This window comes from Cuculus canorus, chromosome 5 (assembly GCF_017976375.1).
Source record: "Cuculus canorus isolate bCucCan1 chromosome 5, bCucCan1.pri, whole genome shotgun sequence".
In the NCBI taxonomy this organism is placed as follows: domain Eukaryota; kingdom Metazoa; phylum Chordata; class Aves; order Cuculiformes; family Cuculidae; genus Cuculus; species Cuculus canorus.
The window spans coordinates 68,680,289-68,696,202 of NC_071405.1; the positions used below are offsets into that span (position 1 = coordinate 68,680,289).

General features: G+C 58.1%; 1 protein-coding gene across 1 annotated transcript; it reads right to left on the minus strand.

Annotated features, from left to right (window-relative positions):
• Nucleotides 1-4,120: 4,120 nt before the first annotated feature.
• On the minus strand, nt 4,121-15,914 carry LOC104057233 (ras-related and estrogen-regulated growth inhibitor). The gene is made up of 4 exons (XM_054068260.1): nt 15,754-15,914; nt 11,112-11,168; nt 9,508-9,581; nt 4,121-6,307 (listed from the first exon to the last, which is right to left on the minus strand). Exons 1-4 carry the CDS (start codon nt 15,848-15,850, stop codon nt 5,822-5,824), a joined length of 714 nt encoding a protein of 237 aa, XP_053924235.1. The 5' UTR covers nt 15,851-15,914; the 3' UTR covers nt 4,121-5,821.

Genomic DNA, 15,914 nt, shown 5'->3' on the forward strand with positions numbered 1-15,914 from the left:
AGTTCAGAGAGCTGCAATTCCTCATTCGTCACCCCAAAACGGGCTGGGGGGTGTCTGGTGGGGTTACTTGGAGCAGCAACGGCTCAAGGCAAAGCTCTGTCACAGGGTTTGGTCCCGGCTGTGGGATGCCAGGGGGGTGCGAGTCGTTCCCAGACGGGATTAGAGAAACTCAGGGACAGGGAGTCCGGTGGCTGCCGTTAGCGGGGCCGATGTGAAGGGTGGGAGGCTAAAAGCTTTGCTTAGAAAGCAGCTCAGCTCTTCCCAGCACACTGGGGACAAATCCTGCCAGAGGGTTCAGCAATTCAATACTTTCCTACATTACCCACTCCCAGGAACAGGCAGCTGCCATGGGGTTTGGGGCTGAACCCTCTCCCCACCCTTCCAGCACATCCTTTTTCTGGTGTGGAGGCTTTCCCACTCGCTTTCCCACCCAGCACAAATCGCAGCAGGGTCCGGCTCCCTCGAACAGCTGGAAGCTGCTTCACCTCCCTTCATCTTCCTCAAACAGCCAAGAAAAACCATGGCTCCTTGACTGGTTGGGAGAGGAAGCTGGGAGGTGGAACTGGATGATCTTTAAGATCCCTTCCAACCCAAACCATTCCATGATTCTAAGAAAATACATTTTGGGGCGGTTGGGTTTCCAGCAAGCTGAGCTGCCCTTGTCTGCAGGATTTCGAACAGGTTTAAGTCTCCTCCTCTGCAAAATGGGGCATCTTTTCCCCCTTCCTGACTTTGCAGGTCTGAAAAGACCTCGAGTTTCCCAGTTTCCATCCAAGGGCTTTCCCGTGGGGTCTGAGGGCCACAAGTACCGCTACTGAAGGGCTGGGGTTTACAAACCTTCCAGGGCTTCTGCTGGGATGGGTGGGATGTAGCTATCCCAGGAAGGGACGGGGTGGGCAGATGGAAATGCACTTAACCCACCAGCATCAATGAGCATAACTTGGGAACTGAAGCTTTTTGGAGAAACACCAGAAAACAGAGACTAAGGCTTATTCCCACGGGGATTTAGGATCAGCTTCCTCTGCAGAATGACCTGCGGATTGCTTAGAGCATCCTTTGGAAAAATCAAAGCATCAAAGAATGGTTTGAGTGGAAAGGGACCCATCCAGTTCCATGGGCAGGGACACCTCCCACTGGATCAGGGGCTCCGAGCCCCATCCAAGCTGGCCTGGAACCCCTCCAGGGATGGGGCAGCCACCACTGCTCTGGGCACCCTGGGCCAGGGCCTCCCCACCTGAACAGCAAAACAGTTCTGCCCAAGATCTCATCTCCATCGCCTCTCTTTTGCCAAAGCAAATTGCCCCGAGTCTGACAGCACAGAGCGCCCGTACTCCTGCCCTCACCTCCACCGTAGTTCATCTCACCTGGTTCATCTCCTGCTCCTAATCGGGAGGAGGACCCTTAAAAATCAAAGCTGGATGGCAGCTGTGGGGCTGTTTTCCTTCTGCTTCTCTCCTTGCAGTTCCCAGCCTTTCCTTTCAGGGCCAGCAAAAGCCTTCGGCTGTGCTGGAATTCCCTGTGCCAGGCAGAGCCTGGCTTGTTAGAGCTGAGCTATCGAAGGGTTAAACAGAAAAGGGGCCATGGCTCCTGAAACCCAAATCTCAGCCCCAGATTTCCCCCTGGAAGGCAATCTCGAATTTCCATGAACTCACGGGCAGCTTCCCAGCTGTTTATAAAGACAATAAAACGCAGCGAGACTCGCATTGAAAATGTGGGCGTAAAAATAGTAACGGCCTTTGGAGATGAGAGCTCGGGACCATTGTCTCCTCATCCCCCACCCCACCGTGTCCGCCGAACTGGGAGCACCCGGATGCCAGGAGTTGTTTGCATCCATCCATTCCCAACCCATGTGAGATTTGAGCGCGGTCTCACCACCAGCATCAGCTTTCTGGGCAGACGTGGGCTGGAGGACAGCATGGAGCTCCCCAGCTTCCCCAAACAGTTGGATACGATGATCTCCAAGCCTTTTCCAACCCAGCAATTTGACGATTCTAGATGAGCCTTGGATGAAGAAATTCTTCACTGTTCAGGTGGGGAGGCCCTGGCCCAGGGTGCCCAGAGCAGTGGTGGATGCCCCATCCCTGGAGGGGTTCCAGGCCAGGTTGGATGGGGCTTGGAGCCCCTGATCCAGTGGGAGGTGTCCCTGCCCATGGCAGGGGGTGGGACTGGATGGGCTTGGAGGTCCCTTCTGACCCAAACCATTCCATGATTCTATGTCCAGCAGGTGTGGAAGCTTTTATGAAGGATGTTTCTGTTTTATTTGTCTCTTCCAAGCTTCCCAAAAAATCTGGTGAGCAGATTTGCTGCCTAGACACTCGCCAAATTAAATCACTGCTCTGCAGATGCCTTTTGGATGATGACACCAAAACTCATCAACTCCTCTCTTTGAAGCTGAGCCATCACTGTCCAGATGTTGAGTTTCAAGGACAGATGGTCCCCAGGTGTAGGACAACTCTTGGGACATCATCCTTGTGTTCCCGGATGACGGCATTTTCAAACACACGGCACTACTTGCCCAGTAGGGGATACTCCAGCTCCATCCATCTCTCTTTCCTGTGTGGGTTATTAAGCAGCCCCGAAGCCCGATTCACCCCAAGGGGGTTTGGGTGGGTTTTGGAGGTCTCCAAGGCAAACCAAACCGCAGCCTTCCCTCCACGCACCCCTGGCTCCCATCCCAGCAACGCCCTTAAACGTTGTTTCAGTGGCATCGTCCTCCTCAGCGAGGAGGAGGCTGCTGCCCGTGCACCCCACAGGACCAAACACCTCCAAGGGAGACCCGGCACCTCGTCTCCAAGGACCTGGATTCAACCCACCCCTCCAAGCCCCTGAAGCTGTAGGCTCTACTCGGAGGAAGGCAAAGACCTTCCTCTTCCCCCTCCTCTCCCCCCCAGCCCTGCAGAGCCCCCGCAGCAGGGATTCAGCATCGATTGCATCGTCCCCGCGTGTCCCCCCGCTAAAGACACCTTTGGCCCCCGGGACCCCTCAGGGGGACCACCCCGAGGGCCACCTCAGGGCTTTCTACCTGAGCGGGGAAGCTCTCCCTGCAGAGGCACCGAAGGCTTTCGGTAATTAGCAATTAGCAGCCCTGATGAGCTCTGCCCTGGCCCCTCTGGAAGCAGCTGAGCCTGACACAAATGAGCTCTCTTGCTAATTATAGCGGGTGAGCGGGGCCAAGCAGGCTCCTGGCCTCAGCGAGGGGCTGGGATGGCAGCGACCACACCGAGCTTCTGGCGAAAAGCCTTTCTGAATTCCTTGGGCGTAAAAAAAGCACTGGGGTGAATTCGGGACAAGGATCCCCGCGGTGCCGAGCACTCCTCCATTCCCAGGGCTGGGAGCACCGGAGGATGCCGCTGGCCCGGCTTTCTGCTCGGGCTGATCCTCCTGCACTCAGCATCTTGAAGAAATCGTGCTGAATAAAGGTGGTTTCTGCTGTGCTCGGCGTTGGACTGACCTGGAGCTCAAACCAGCATGGAAACACTGACCAAACTGAGCCGGGAACGTGCGCTCCCAGCCCAGAAACCACCCGTGTCCTGGGCTGCATCCGGAGCAGTGGGACCAGCAGGGAGGGAGGGGATCCTGCCCCTCTGCTCCGCTCTGAGAGACCCACCTGGAGCCTGTGTCCAGCTCTGGAGTGCTCAGCACAGGGAGCACACGGAGATGATCCGAGGGCTGAGCAGCTCCTGTCCGAGGCCAGGCTGGGAGAGTTGGGGCTGTTCAGCCTGGAGAAGGGAAGGCTGTGGGGAGACCTTAGAGCAGCTTCCAGGGCTGAAAGGGGCTCCGGGAAACCTGTGGAGGGGCTCTGGATCAGGGAGGGCAGGGATGGGATGAGGGGAATGGTTTGGAGCTGACAGAGGGGAGACTGAGATGAGATCTTAGGCAGAACTGTTTTGCTGTTCAGGTGGGAGGCCCTGGCCCAGGTTGCCCAGAGCAGTGGTGGCTGCCCCATCCCTGGAGGGGTTCCAGGCCAGGTTGGATGGGGCTTGGAGCCCCTGATCCAGTGGGAGGTGTCCCTGCCCATGGCAGGGGGTGGGACTGGATGGGCTTGGAGGTCCCTTCAACCCAAACCACTCCAGGATTCTACGACCCACCCTCACAGGCACAAGAGCATCACAGGTGGTTGCTTACTCGACTTTTATTGTCACCGGGCGCAGCAGCGGGCGACGGGACAGTCGCTACGGGGGGACAGGGCTGTGCTCTGCCCGCACGAGCACCGGGAGGGCAGCGCCGTGCACGGCCTCACGCAGGATCGATGCCACGGGGCGAAGCTGCTGCTCACTGCCACCCCTACTCCTTCCTTCTGCCGCCCCGACTCTGCACAGAGACAAATCCGCAAGCCACAGCGATTTTCCCTTTGGATTCAGGGCAACGGATAAGCAAGGCAGGGGAATCTCTGCAAGGAGCATCATGTGCACCTCTCAGCGTTGGCTCTGTTCGATCCGCTCAGTGGTTTTGCTGGCGCTCTGCTGAGTCGCAGGGCAAAGGCGTTCACGGGAGGAGCTGCCCCAGAAACACACGGCTCCTCTGCGATGGCAAAGCACCATCCCAGCCTGGGGTCCCAGCACCCGGCACGAGTGCAGCCCCTGTCGCCTTCGACTGCCCCGAGCGAGCTGCAGGCAGAAAATAAGGGGCAGGAACCCCTTGGGCAAAGGCAGGAACCCCAGCAAGGTGCCGAGCATGAGGTGCCTTCAGCCTCAGCTGGAGCAGCAAGATCTGCTGCCTTCACCGCCCTTTACCGGGGGGTTTATTTACAGTGGTGTTAAAGGAGAGAGCGCCAAGGAGCCTGAAATGTTAAAAAATGGGATTTTAGAAAAGCCAGGGATTAACAGGCTTTTTTTTTTCCTTGCTCTCCACTGTAAACAGAACTCAGTTCTGCTTTTAAGCGTTCCCTTGGGGCCAGGAGGGAGCAGAGCTGCAGCAGCGCTGGGGGGACGCAGGGTCTGGTGGGGATGCAGGATCTCCTGCGGGGATTGGGTCTGCCAGGGGACGTGGGGTCTGCTGGGGGCACAGGCTCTGCCCCTCTGCAGCAGCTCCAGCTCACAAACCCAGGGGGAAACTGGGACGGAGACACCGCCCCAGCTCCAAAAGACGCTGGAGGCTGCAGGTGGGCACACTGCCGCTCCAGGGAGGACCACAGCGAGGGCAGAAGGTGACGCAGCCCTCGCCACCCTCTGACCCACACGGTGGCTGGGTCTGGGGGCACCGAGGGGTGGATGCGGGCAGAGACCACCCTGCCGGAGCAGCTGGCCAGGCTGGAAGTGTTTAAAGCAGCCACTGCTAAAGACGGGACTTTACTCCCTAAAACACTAAGCAGCAAAAGCGATGGCTGTTCTCCCCAGGGCAGGGATGGCAGATGACAGCCTGGAGCCGGCGTGGCCCTCGAGGTCCCCCCGGCATTGTGGGGGCAGAAACAGACCCAGCAAGGTTTTTTAGAGGAATGGACAAACCCATACAGACGTATCTGTGCTGGGTCTGATCCCCACTGAAACACTTCTGAGCCTGCAAGAGTTGACCGGACCCCACTGAAGTCACCACGAGCCACCTTCAGAACTGACTTCAGCCATGTAGGATGAGGAGGAGGGAGAAAAGGGGGAAGGTGGACAAAGAACATCCTCCCTGCTGACACAAAGCCCATTAGTGAAAGCCCGTGGTCTTTAAAAGGCTGTTGGACCCAAATTCCACCCTCCCCACCTCTCAACCTTCCCCTCCTGGAGCCAGCACAGCCCCATGAGCTGCTCCTCAACCCAGCGGGTGCCCTGGCAGCAGGGTAGCCTGTCCCTCAGTCCCAGCTTGGCTGTCACTCTCGCCTCCGCACCGAGGATGCTCACTCGGGGATGTAGTCCCTGAAGGAGTTAAAGCTGAGGCTGCGGCCAGCCGAGTTCAAGGTGGAGCTGGCTTGCATCTTCGGGATCTTCTCCATCAGCTTCGACACTGTCCTTCTCTTGAAGGAACCCGGGGAGAAATGCCCCTGCCTCATGAGCTCCTGGTAGAGAGCATTGAACACCCCCACGGTCTCTTCATAGCTGTCCCGGGTGGAGATCTCGTAGAAAGGAAGCTTCAAGGCTTTGGAGAGGTTCTCACCATCCTCTGTGGACACCATCCTGTCGAACTGCAAGTCCTTCTTGTTGCCCACGATGACCACGGGGGGCTGCTCGCTCCCACTGCTCCGCTTGGGGCTCGAGTGGATGTGGTTGATGAGGAAGCACAGCCGCATGACCTCATCGAAGCTGCACCGGTCCGTCACTGAGTAGACCACGGCGAAGCCATCGCCCCATTTGATCTTCTCCTCTATCTGCAGGGAATCCTCCTCCTGCCAGGGCAGAAAAACTATTAAGACCAGAAGCCCCAACATCTAAATACCAACACTGCTGGTTGCAACCTAGAGAACCTCCCAGGGGAGCCCATCACCGTCTCCCTGAAGGTCTTTGACCACAGGCTGCCACAAGGCAGCAACTTGCAAAGCCGCACAGGTACCTCAAGGTGCGACCTCCAAGCCCACCCAGTCCCACCCCCTGCCATGGGCAGGGACACCTCCCACTGGATCAGGGGCTCCAAGCCCCATCCAACCTGGCCTGGAACCCCTCCAGGGATGGGGCAGCCACCACTGCTCTGGGCACCCTGGGCCAGGGCCTCCCCACCTGAACAGCAAAACAGTTCTGCCTAAGATCTCATCTCAATCTCCCCTCTTTCAGCTCCAAACCGTTCCCCTCATCCCATCCCTGCCCTCCCTGATCCAGAGCCCCTCCCCAGCTTTCCCAGAGCCCCTTTCAGCCCTGGAAGCTGCTTTAAGGTTTCCCCACAGCCTTCTCTTCTCCAGGCTGAACTCCAAAACGCTGGATGGAGGCAGCGACCACCCCAGCCATGATGTGGACAAAGGCAGAGTCAGCGCCGCTATCGGGGTGCACGAAGGCAGAGCTGTTGCCTGGTGGGAATCTGTCCCCGGGCTCTCCATCACGCCTGGGATTAAGTGATCATGAGATGATAGGGTTTTCAGTTCTAGGTGGGATTAAGAAGGGGGTTAGCAAAGCAGTCACATTAAACTTCCAGAGGGCAGACTTTGGCCTGTTCAGAAGGTTGATTAGCAAAGTCCCGTGGGAAACAGTCCTTCAGGGCAAGGGAGCCCATGAGGGTTGGGCGCTCTTGAAAAATGAAATCCTATCAGCTCAAGAGCAGGCCATCCCTGTGTTCCGGAAAAGGAGCCGGCGGGGGGAAAAGCCAGCTTGGTGGAGCAGGGTGATCTCAAGATGCGTCAATAAGAAAAAGAAGCTCTATGTGCTCTGGAGGAAAGGACAGGCATCTTGGGTGGACTACAGGGACGAAGTGAGATCGTGCAGGGAAAAAATCAGGAGGGCCAAGGCCCAACTAGAATTAAAACTCGCTAAGTCTGTAAAAGACAACAAAAAGTCTTTCTACAAGTACATTAACAGGAAAAGGAGGACGAGGGAGAATATCCAGTCTCTAGTGGATGCAGAAGGAATAACAGTGACAGGGGATAAGGACAAGGCTGAGGTACTTAATGCCTTCTTCGCCTCAGTCTTTAATAGCAAAGAAAGTTGTTCCTTCTGTTTACAAATCCAAGAGTTAGAGGGGCAGATTGAGGCTCCCGTGATCCAAGAGGAGGCGGTTAGAGACTTGCTTGCCCAGCTAGACGTCCACAAGTCTATGGGGCCGGATGGGATCCACCCAAGAGTATTGAAGGAACTGGCGGATGTCCTTTCCAAACCCCTATCCATCATCTTCCAGAGGTCCTGGCTGACTGGGGAAGTTCCACTAGACTGGAGGCTGGCTGATGTTGTGCCCATATACAAGAAGGGTTGCAGAGAGGATCCGGGGAACTACAGGCCTGTCAGTCTCACCTCAGTGCCAGGGAAAGTCATGGAACAGGTGATCTTGAGTGCTATCATGAAGCACACGCAAGAGAACCGGGTGATCAGGCCCAGTCAACATGGGTTTACAAAAGGCAGATCTTGCCAAACTAACCTGATCACCTTCTATGACAAAATCACTCAACTACTGGATGGGGGAAAGGCTGTGGATGTAGTCTTCTTGGACTTCAGTAAAGCCTTTGACACAGTTTCTCACAGCATTCTGCTGCAGAAACTGTCAGCCTCTGGCCTGGACAGGCGCACACTCTCCTGGGTTGAAAACTGGTTGGATGGCCGGGCCCAGAGAGTGGTGGTCAATGGAGTTAACTCCAGCTGGAGGCCAGTCACAAGTGGAGTTCCTCAGGGCTCGGTACTGGGTCCAGCTCTGTTCAATGTCTTTATCAATGACCTGGATGAAGGCATTGAGTGCACCCTCAGCAAGTTTGCAGATGACACTAAGCTGGGAGGAAGTGTCGACCTGCTGGAGGGTAGGGAGGCTCTGCAAAGGGATCTGAACAGGCTGGACTGCTGGGCCGAGACCAATGGGATGAGGTTTAACAAGACCAAATGCCGGGTCCTGCACTTGGGGCACAACAACCCTATGCAGCGCTACAGACTGGGGGAAGAATGGCTGGAGAGCTGCACAGAAGAGAAGGACCTGGGGGTGCTGGTTGACAGCCGACTGAACATGAGCCAGCAGTGTGCCCAGGTGGCCAAGAAGGCCAATGGCATCTTGGCTTGTATCAGAAATGGGGTCACCAGCAGGTCCAGGGAGGTTATTCTCCCTCTGTACTCGGCACTGGTGAGACCGCACCTCGAATACTGTGTTCCGTTCTGGACCCCTCACCACAAGAAGGATGTTGAGGCTCTGGAGCGTGTCCAGAGAAGAGCAACAAAGCTGGTGAGGGGGCTGGAGAACAAGTCTTATGAGGAGCGGCTGAGAGAGCTGGGGTTGTTTAGCCTTGAGAAGAGGAGGCTGAGGGGAGACCTTATTACTCTCTACAACTACCTGAAAGGAGGTTGTGGAGAGGAGGGAGCTGGCCTCTTCTCCCAAGTGACAGGGGACAGGACTAGAGGGAATGGCCTGAAGCTCCGTCAGGGGAGGTTCAGGTTGGATATCAGAAAAAAATTCTTCACAGTAAGAGTCATTGGGTACTGGAACAGCTGCCCAGGGAGGTGGTCGAGTCGCCTTCCCTAGAGGTGTTTAAGGAACGGGTGGATGAAGTACTTAGGGACATGGTTTAGGGAGTGTTGGGAGCGGTTGGACTCGATGATCCAATGGGTCCTTTCCAACCTTGTGATTCTGTGATTCTGTGATTCTGTGATCACCTGCAAACCCAGTGCTTGGTGGCTCCTTTGACCCAGTGCCCTCTGGCTCCCTGTGGCTCTTCTCCCTGACGTCAGGATGCTCCACTGACGCAGGAGCCACTGACGCCACGCGCCAGCAAGGGGAGTGGGGAAATATTTAACTGAAGACACACCGTAATTCTGTTAGAGAGACGGGAACCCTCCAAAACATCCTTTTTTTCTGAGATAAACATCAAGGAAACAATAGATAAAAGGTGGTGGAGGACCAGGGATTGCCTTCAACTGCAAATTGCCCTTCCCCAAGAGTGTTTTCCAGGCTCGGCCAGTGTGAGCTCACCTGTCCTGCCGTGTCGAGGATCTCAAAGTGCACCATCTCCCCATCGATGACGGACACGTGTCTGTAGATCATTTCTGGAGGAGGGCAGACGGAAAAGCCTGTGTGAGAGAAGCCCCTGGGCAACAGAGGACAACCCAGGCAGCCTCGGGGCAATTGAGAAGTTGATTTTCACCCACAGCCTTTGTGGCCTCTGTTTGAAGCCCACATCCTAACCCAGTCCGGGAAGGGCAGCCCACCACCGAGCCTGGTGTCGGCATCAGGCGGCAGAGCCCCCGCCAGCACCCGGACGGCTTCCACCTCACTGGAAAGAGAAGGGCAGCGGGACCGGAGCGTTTGCCAAGCACCGGAGCAAGAGGGGGTCACAGAGCGGTGCTTCTGCAAAGAGGGGCTCAGCGGGAGGGCAGGAGGAGTTGGGTTTGGTTTCAGGCTCTGCTCCTGCTCCGAACCCAGACAGCGCTGAGCTCCGGCTCCGAAGCAGCAGGGAAGCGGCTCCTTTCTAACCAAGCAAGAAAAGCAGCTGCGTGGCGTGTGTCTTCCAGCTCAAAAACCACGTCGAGCTTCACTAACAGCGTCAGGGAACGAACTCGCTGGCTCTCTGCTTAGCAACCGCTTGGCACAGTGAGCCTGGGGCTCGTGCGCTGGTGGAAACCCGCTCGGCTTGGCTATCTGCGGGATGAACCGGGCACCGTCCCCCTCCCGGGACGCGGGAAGCCCCAGGTACCCTCAGCATATGCTCTCCGTGTTCTACACCACCACACGGAGTGAGCCCGGACGGAGGGAGGACCAGCAGGCAGAGTAAGAACAAGGTCCATTTAGGGGGGAAGAAAAGCATCGCTCAGCGTAACAGCAGGGATGTGAAGGATGGAGGGGGCAGCGGCAGGGTTGGGTTTCAACCCAAGCTTTTCCCTTGGGTCCCCTGGGAAGCAGCTGGGTTAGAGCTTCCCAGATTTCCCAGCCTGATGGGTGACAGCAGGACAGTGGTGGAGCCTCCACCGCTGGAGGGATTAAAGGCTGCAGCGCTTGGGGACGCGGTTTCGCAGGCGTGTTGAGGTGGGGCTGGGTGAGCTTAGAGGTCTTTTCCAACCTTAATGATTCCATGATTCTCTGAGCTAGGCAGAAGGATGCACAGCCAGTGACCAGCCATTCCTGGAACACTTCAGCAGGGACGTGACCTCGGTGCCCAAAAAACCTCAAACCCAAAGGAAAACAGAACGGACCAAGGGGACAGGAAAGCACTGGCCACTGCCCAGTGGCTCCTTCCCCTCAGAAGCCACCTTCCAGCAAACGGAGGATGACTGAGCACGCTGTGCTTCCTTGTGCTGTGCCGAAGGCTGCTCACAATGGATTTTGCTTTAAGATCACTCACTCCAATGGATTTTGCCTTAAATAAACAATAGGAAGGGAAAAAGGGATGCAAGAGCCAAGGAGGTGTCAGGATGGCTGGAGTCTCCAACTGCTGCCCATTTGGCTGAGAGGAAAAAGGAGTGGATACGGTGAGTTTGGGAGCAGAGTTGGCCCTGCTGGGAGCGGCACGGGGTGCCCCGGAGACTCCAGACTGAGCCAGTGGCACCGGCAAAAGCAACAAGAGAAAGGACTTCACCTACCTAGGGTTGGGTCGTAGTCTCCAATGAACCTCCTGGTGATGAACCTTACGGTCAACGCTGTAAAGAAACCACAATGAACGCAGTGAGATCAAACTCCCTCTACACCACCGGCGCCGACGGGGGAACTGCCCCATGGTGCTCGTGGGTGTCAGCGCTGTTTGTTTAACCTGACCCGGGCATAGAGAAGGGAAGGCCAGAGCCATCAAAGCTCATCAAATAATGGCCATCATCGGAGGAACACAGGGCACGGAAATCCAGGAGGTCCTCCTCACCCGGCCATGTGCTGCAGCAAAGCCAGCCCTGGAACAGCGCTCGGCAGCGTTAGGAGCTGGTGGAACCAAAGCTGAGCAGATGCCACAAGGATCAGCCCACCCTGGCCGGACACATCACCCTCCTGCCGTGTCTGAGCCTGGGAATTCACATCCCCAGCCCAGGGATGCAGGGAAAAGCAGGGACCATTGACTCTGTTTCATCCTTGCAAGCATTCCTGCTCCCAGCAGCTCCCCAGGAGGGGGATGAAGCAACCCCTGCCACAACACCACCCCTGTCCCGTGTTGACAGAGACTGAGTCCTTCATCCCGATCCCTTCCTCCTTGCGAGGGCAGGGCAAGGCAGGGACAGGCTGAGCCCAGCAGTGCGGGCAATTAAACCTCTCTTATCCAATTACTGCGTCTCCCTGCACCAGAGCCCGGGAGCTGCGAAGCCCAAATTACGCTGTAATGCGAGGCTGGAGGTCTGCTGGCGCTGGAGGTTTGCCCGACAGCTCCATCAAACATGGCAAGAGCCTTCTCCTCCTCTCTCCAGCTGGCCCGGCTGCACAGGCAGAGCTCGGCTCCGGCGCAGCGACTGATTTGTGGGGATGAGCTCTCTCGGGGCCGCAAAGATCAAAGAGACTCCTCAGGCTTCTCTGTAAGGGGCAGCAAGAGCTTTGCCACTGCGCGGGGTCTCTGGACAGGTGTTTCCAGCCAGACGATCCCTTCCCTGCTCCTGCTGACCCAAGCCTGTCAGAGAAGGGATTTGATGGAAAGAGCTTGTAATTTAGGAAAACTGCTCCGTGGAGACCAGCGAGGATCCCGCGGGAGGGGCGCAGCGGCGTCTTCAAACCCAAATTGCGAAGGGCCGAGCGGGACGGGCCAGGCTCGGTTTCTAGAAAGCACCTGATTGTGTCTCACCAGCGCCAGAGCACGTGGTGCTGCGCGAAAGAGGAGCCAATTAGAGTGATTAAAACTTGGATGGAGTGCAAGAACACAAGCGGAGCCGCGGATCAGGAGCAGGGGATGCGGGCGGCAGCGCAGCCTTATAAGGGATTCTGTTTTCCCCATCTTGAACAGAAGTGACCTCAGAAGGGCTCTCCAAGGAGAGCCCCACAGCTGAAGGGGTTCATTCCATGTTCCGTTTGGTCTCTAGGAATGACTATGGGATGTTTCCGTGGGCTGGTTCCCCCCAGGCTCGCTCGGAGCCCCACACACCCGCGTGCTGCTCTGTTTACGCCGCCGCTCGGCGCACAGCGAGCACAGCGCCGGCAGCCCCGATTCATCTCGGGTTCCATACGCAGAGCTTTCCTCGGGAGCTCAGCGACGTTTCCTCTGACCAGCATCAACAGCAGGAGGCAGAGGACAACCTCCCGCACGTGATTTACACAGCTTTCAGTGGGGCTGCACCCAAACCCGGCCCCACTCGCAGGGCTGGGACCTTGGACCACTGGATCTGGATGATTTCCACACTGCTCCAAAAAACACCAGATTAATTCGCTGAGATTTGAGTGTCGCTGGGTGTGTTTCCCTTTTACAGCTGCCTGGGTTTTAATTGCGCTCACACAGCTCGGTCTCCTCCACTCTCCTGGCTCCCGAGGGCAGATGCCACCAGCTCATCCATGGTGTAGGGTCCATTGTATCCTACCAGGACCAGGAGCTCAGCAGCTCAGGGATGGGTTCGGATGGAACCCACCTCACTGCCCCCTGCTTCCCGAGGGGCAGATGCTACCAGCTCATCCATGCGATGCTCCGGGTGCTCCGGCGTGGGGCCCGGTTGCATCCTGCCAGGACTGAGAGCTTAGCAGCTCTGGGATGGGTCAGATGGAACCTGTCTTCACCATCCCCTGCTTCCCCTCCCCAAAAGGAGGATCCCTGCTCATCGCACCCTTTCCTGGCTCCGTCAGCCCCACCTCTCCCCTGCCCTGAGGACCAGCACCCCACCACCTCCTGCATCCCACCCTCCCCAGCCCATGGGAGCTGGAGCCATGATGTTCAATGCTTTTGACTCCTTCCTCGCGAGGTTGGACACTCGCGGTCGTTACCCAGGGTGAGCCGCCCCAGCGGGAGAGCACGCAGAGGATTCCTCACCCTCGGCTCCATCTGGCGCAGGAGCTCACAGGCAGCAGGACCCACAGGCACAGCGCCCAGGGAAGAGGACGCGCCGTCCCTTTGCAGGACAGGACGTCACTTTGCAGCTGCTTGGGTTTGAATTGCCCTTGCACAGCTCAGCCCCTCAGCTCAGCCTGCATCCCGAAGGAGCAGACGCCACCAGCTCGCCCGTGTGATGCTCTGCGTGAGCTCCAGCGGCATCCTGCCAGGACTGGGAGCTTGGCAGCTCATGGATGGGTTCGGATGGAACCCACCTCACCCTCCCCTGCTTCCCGCCCCAAAACAGGGGATCCCTGACCATCGCACCCCTTCCTCTCCCAGCTGTTTCTGCCACCCCATCTCTCTCCTGCCCTGGGGACCAGCACCCATCACCTCCTGCATCCCACTCTCCCCAGCCTGTGGGAGCTGGAACGATGATGCTGATGCTTTTGACTCTTTCCTTCTGTTTCCCATGTTCGATTCCCTCCCTCTGCTCTGATTTCATGCCCTGCGTTACCACCCCAGCCTGAGAGGACGGCAGCCACGCGCTGCCGAAGGGCACGAGGGCTTCAGGCCATGGAGCTGCTCCAAGATCGGCCCCACACGATGATTCCCAGACACCGAGGAGGGATCCGGGGCCAAACCCGACAGGAGGAACCTTTAAAGACCCTCAGCACAACCCAACCCTTTGGAGGAGGCACAACAGCCTCTCGCTCGTGCGCAGGAAGGCCCCAAAGCTCCCAGGCGCCCGCTCTGCGCTGGGTGGGATTAATGCCGGCGGGGAAGCGCGTGTGTTCCGTCTGGGGTGGGACACGAGCCAAGGCGCTTTGGACGCTCTGTACAACCATCGCTCACAGCTCCATCTGCTTCCAGGGACTCAGAGGCCAAACCCCACGCACGGACCCCCCTGCGGTGCTCTGGGTGTGTGCGGAGCTGAGCTCCATTCCCGTGTTCCCACTCCCCAGTGCCGGGCTGCTAACAAGATCTGAGAGCCGCAGCCTTTAATTTAATCAAGGAAATGATGATTTATCGCTAATGCTGGGCAAGAGGCTCACCGGCTGCTGTAGGTGGAAAAGCAACTTCACAGCACCAACGGCCAAAGCTACTGACCCCGAGCCAGGAGCTGCCACCGTGGCAGTGGACTAAACGGCTTTTCCGGAGCAGCTTCGCCCTGTCTGCACGGACACAGCAATCCAGGCTGTGTCCCCCCAAGCTCTGCGTGGATCGATGCTCCCTGTGATAAAACCCACGCACCTTCCCTCACCAGCAACCGGCACCTCCCAATCCCATTCCTGTGCAGAAACGGAGCAGAGGACACCTGTGGGCATCGCAGCCCAGGACGGAGAATTGGGAAGGGATGGAAGGATGCTCCCCAGGCAGGAGTGAGGGTGAAAGAGAGAGCTCAGGTGCTCCCAGCGCAGCGTCGTAAATCCCAAGCCCAAATCCCCAACATCCCAAATCCGCAGCAGCCCAAATCCCCAACATCCCAAATCCCCAACATCCCAAATCCGCAGCAGCCCAAATCCCCAACATCCCAAATCCACAGCAGCCCAAATCCCCAACATCCCAAATCCCCAACATCCCAAATCTCCAACATCCTAAATCTCCAACATCCCAAATCCCCAACATCCCAAATCCGCAGCAGCCCAAATCCCCAACATCCCAGATCCCCAACATCCCAAATCCCCAACATCCCAGATCCCCAACATCCCAAATCCGCAGCATCCCAGATCCGCAGCCTGGCAGCCGCAGGAGAGCCCTGAGCGAAGTGCAGGGAAAGGAGAGTTTTCCTGCAGGAAAAGTAAAGGCTGCGGCTCTGGACGAGGCTCTGCGGACTCCGAGCAGCAAACTCAGCGCCCGCTAAACACGAGCCCGAGCGGAGCGCCCGTCCCACCCTGAGCCGCGCTCGGGGGCGGCGGCGGCGCTTTGCCTCGGGACGGAACCCTCGGGACGGAACCCTCGGGACGAGCTCCCGGCGGCGAAGCGCCGCTGCTACAGCTCGAGCGGAGGGAGCCCCAAAGCCCGGCGGCCCCCGGGGGGGACCCAGAGCCGCCCCGGAGAAACTCATCCCCCATCCCCGCGGAAAGGGTCCGCGCTCCTGGAACAGCCCCTGCCCGGGGGACTCCTGCGGGGCTCCATCGCCCTTCCCAGGCAGGAGGGACGGGGATGCGGGGGGAGGGATGCGGGGGGGATAGAGGGAGGATCGCAGGAGGGATGCTGGGGGGATGCAGGTGGGATACAGGGAGGGTACAGGTGGATGGCAGGAGGGATGCTGGGGGGCTGCCGGGGTCCCGTCCTACCCGTCTTGCCCACGGCGCTCTGCCCCAGCACGACGAGGCGGAGGCTGCGGGCCGGGCTGAGGCTGACGGAGCGCCGCAGCGGCCGCGGGAAGCTCATCCCGCACCGGCACCGGCGGCTCCGCCGCGATCCCCGCCGAGAGCGGCTCCGCCCCGGGGCAGGC

What these genes read in the sequence shown, in the direction of transcription:
- LOC104057233 (XM_054068260.1), bottom strand. Translation starts at nt 15,850, where the DNA reads ATGAGCTTCCCGCGGCCGCTGCGGCGCTCCGTCAGCCTCAGCCCGGCC. An exon ending in GAGCGCCGTGGGCAAGACGG is followed by an intron (nt 11,169 to 15,753) that starts GTAGGACGGGAC and finishes GTTTCTTTACAG; the next exon opens with CGTTGACCGTAAGGTTCATC. An exon ending in AGACTACGACCCAACCCTAG is followed by an intron (nt 9,582 to 11,111) that starts GTAGGTGAAGTC and finishes GCCCTCCTCCAG; the next exon opens with AAATGATCTACAGACACGTG.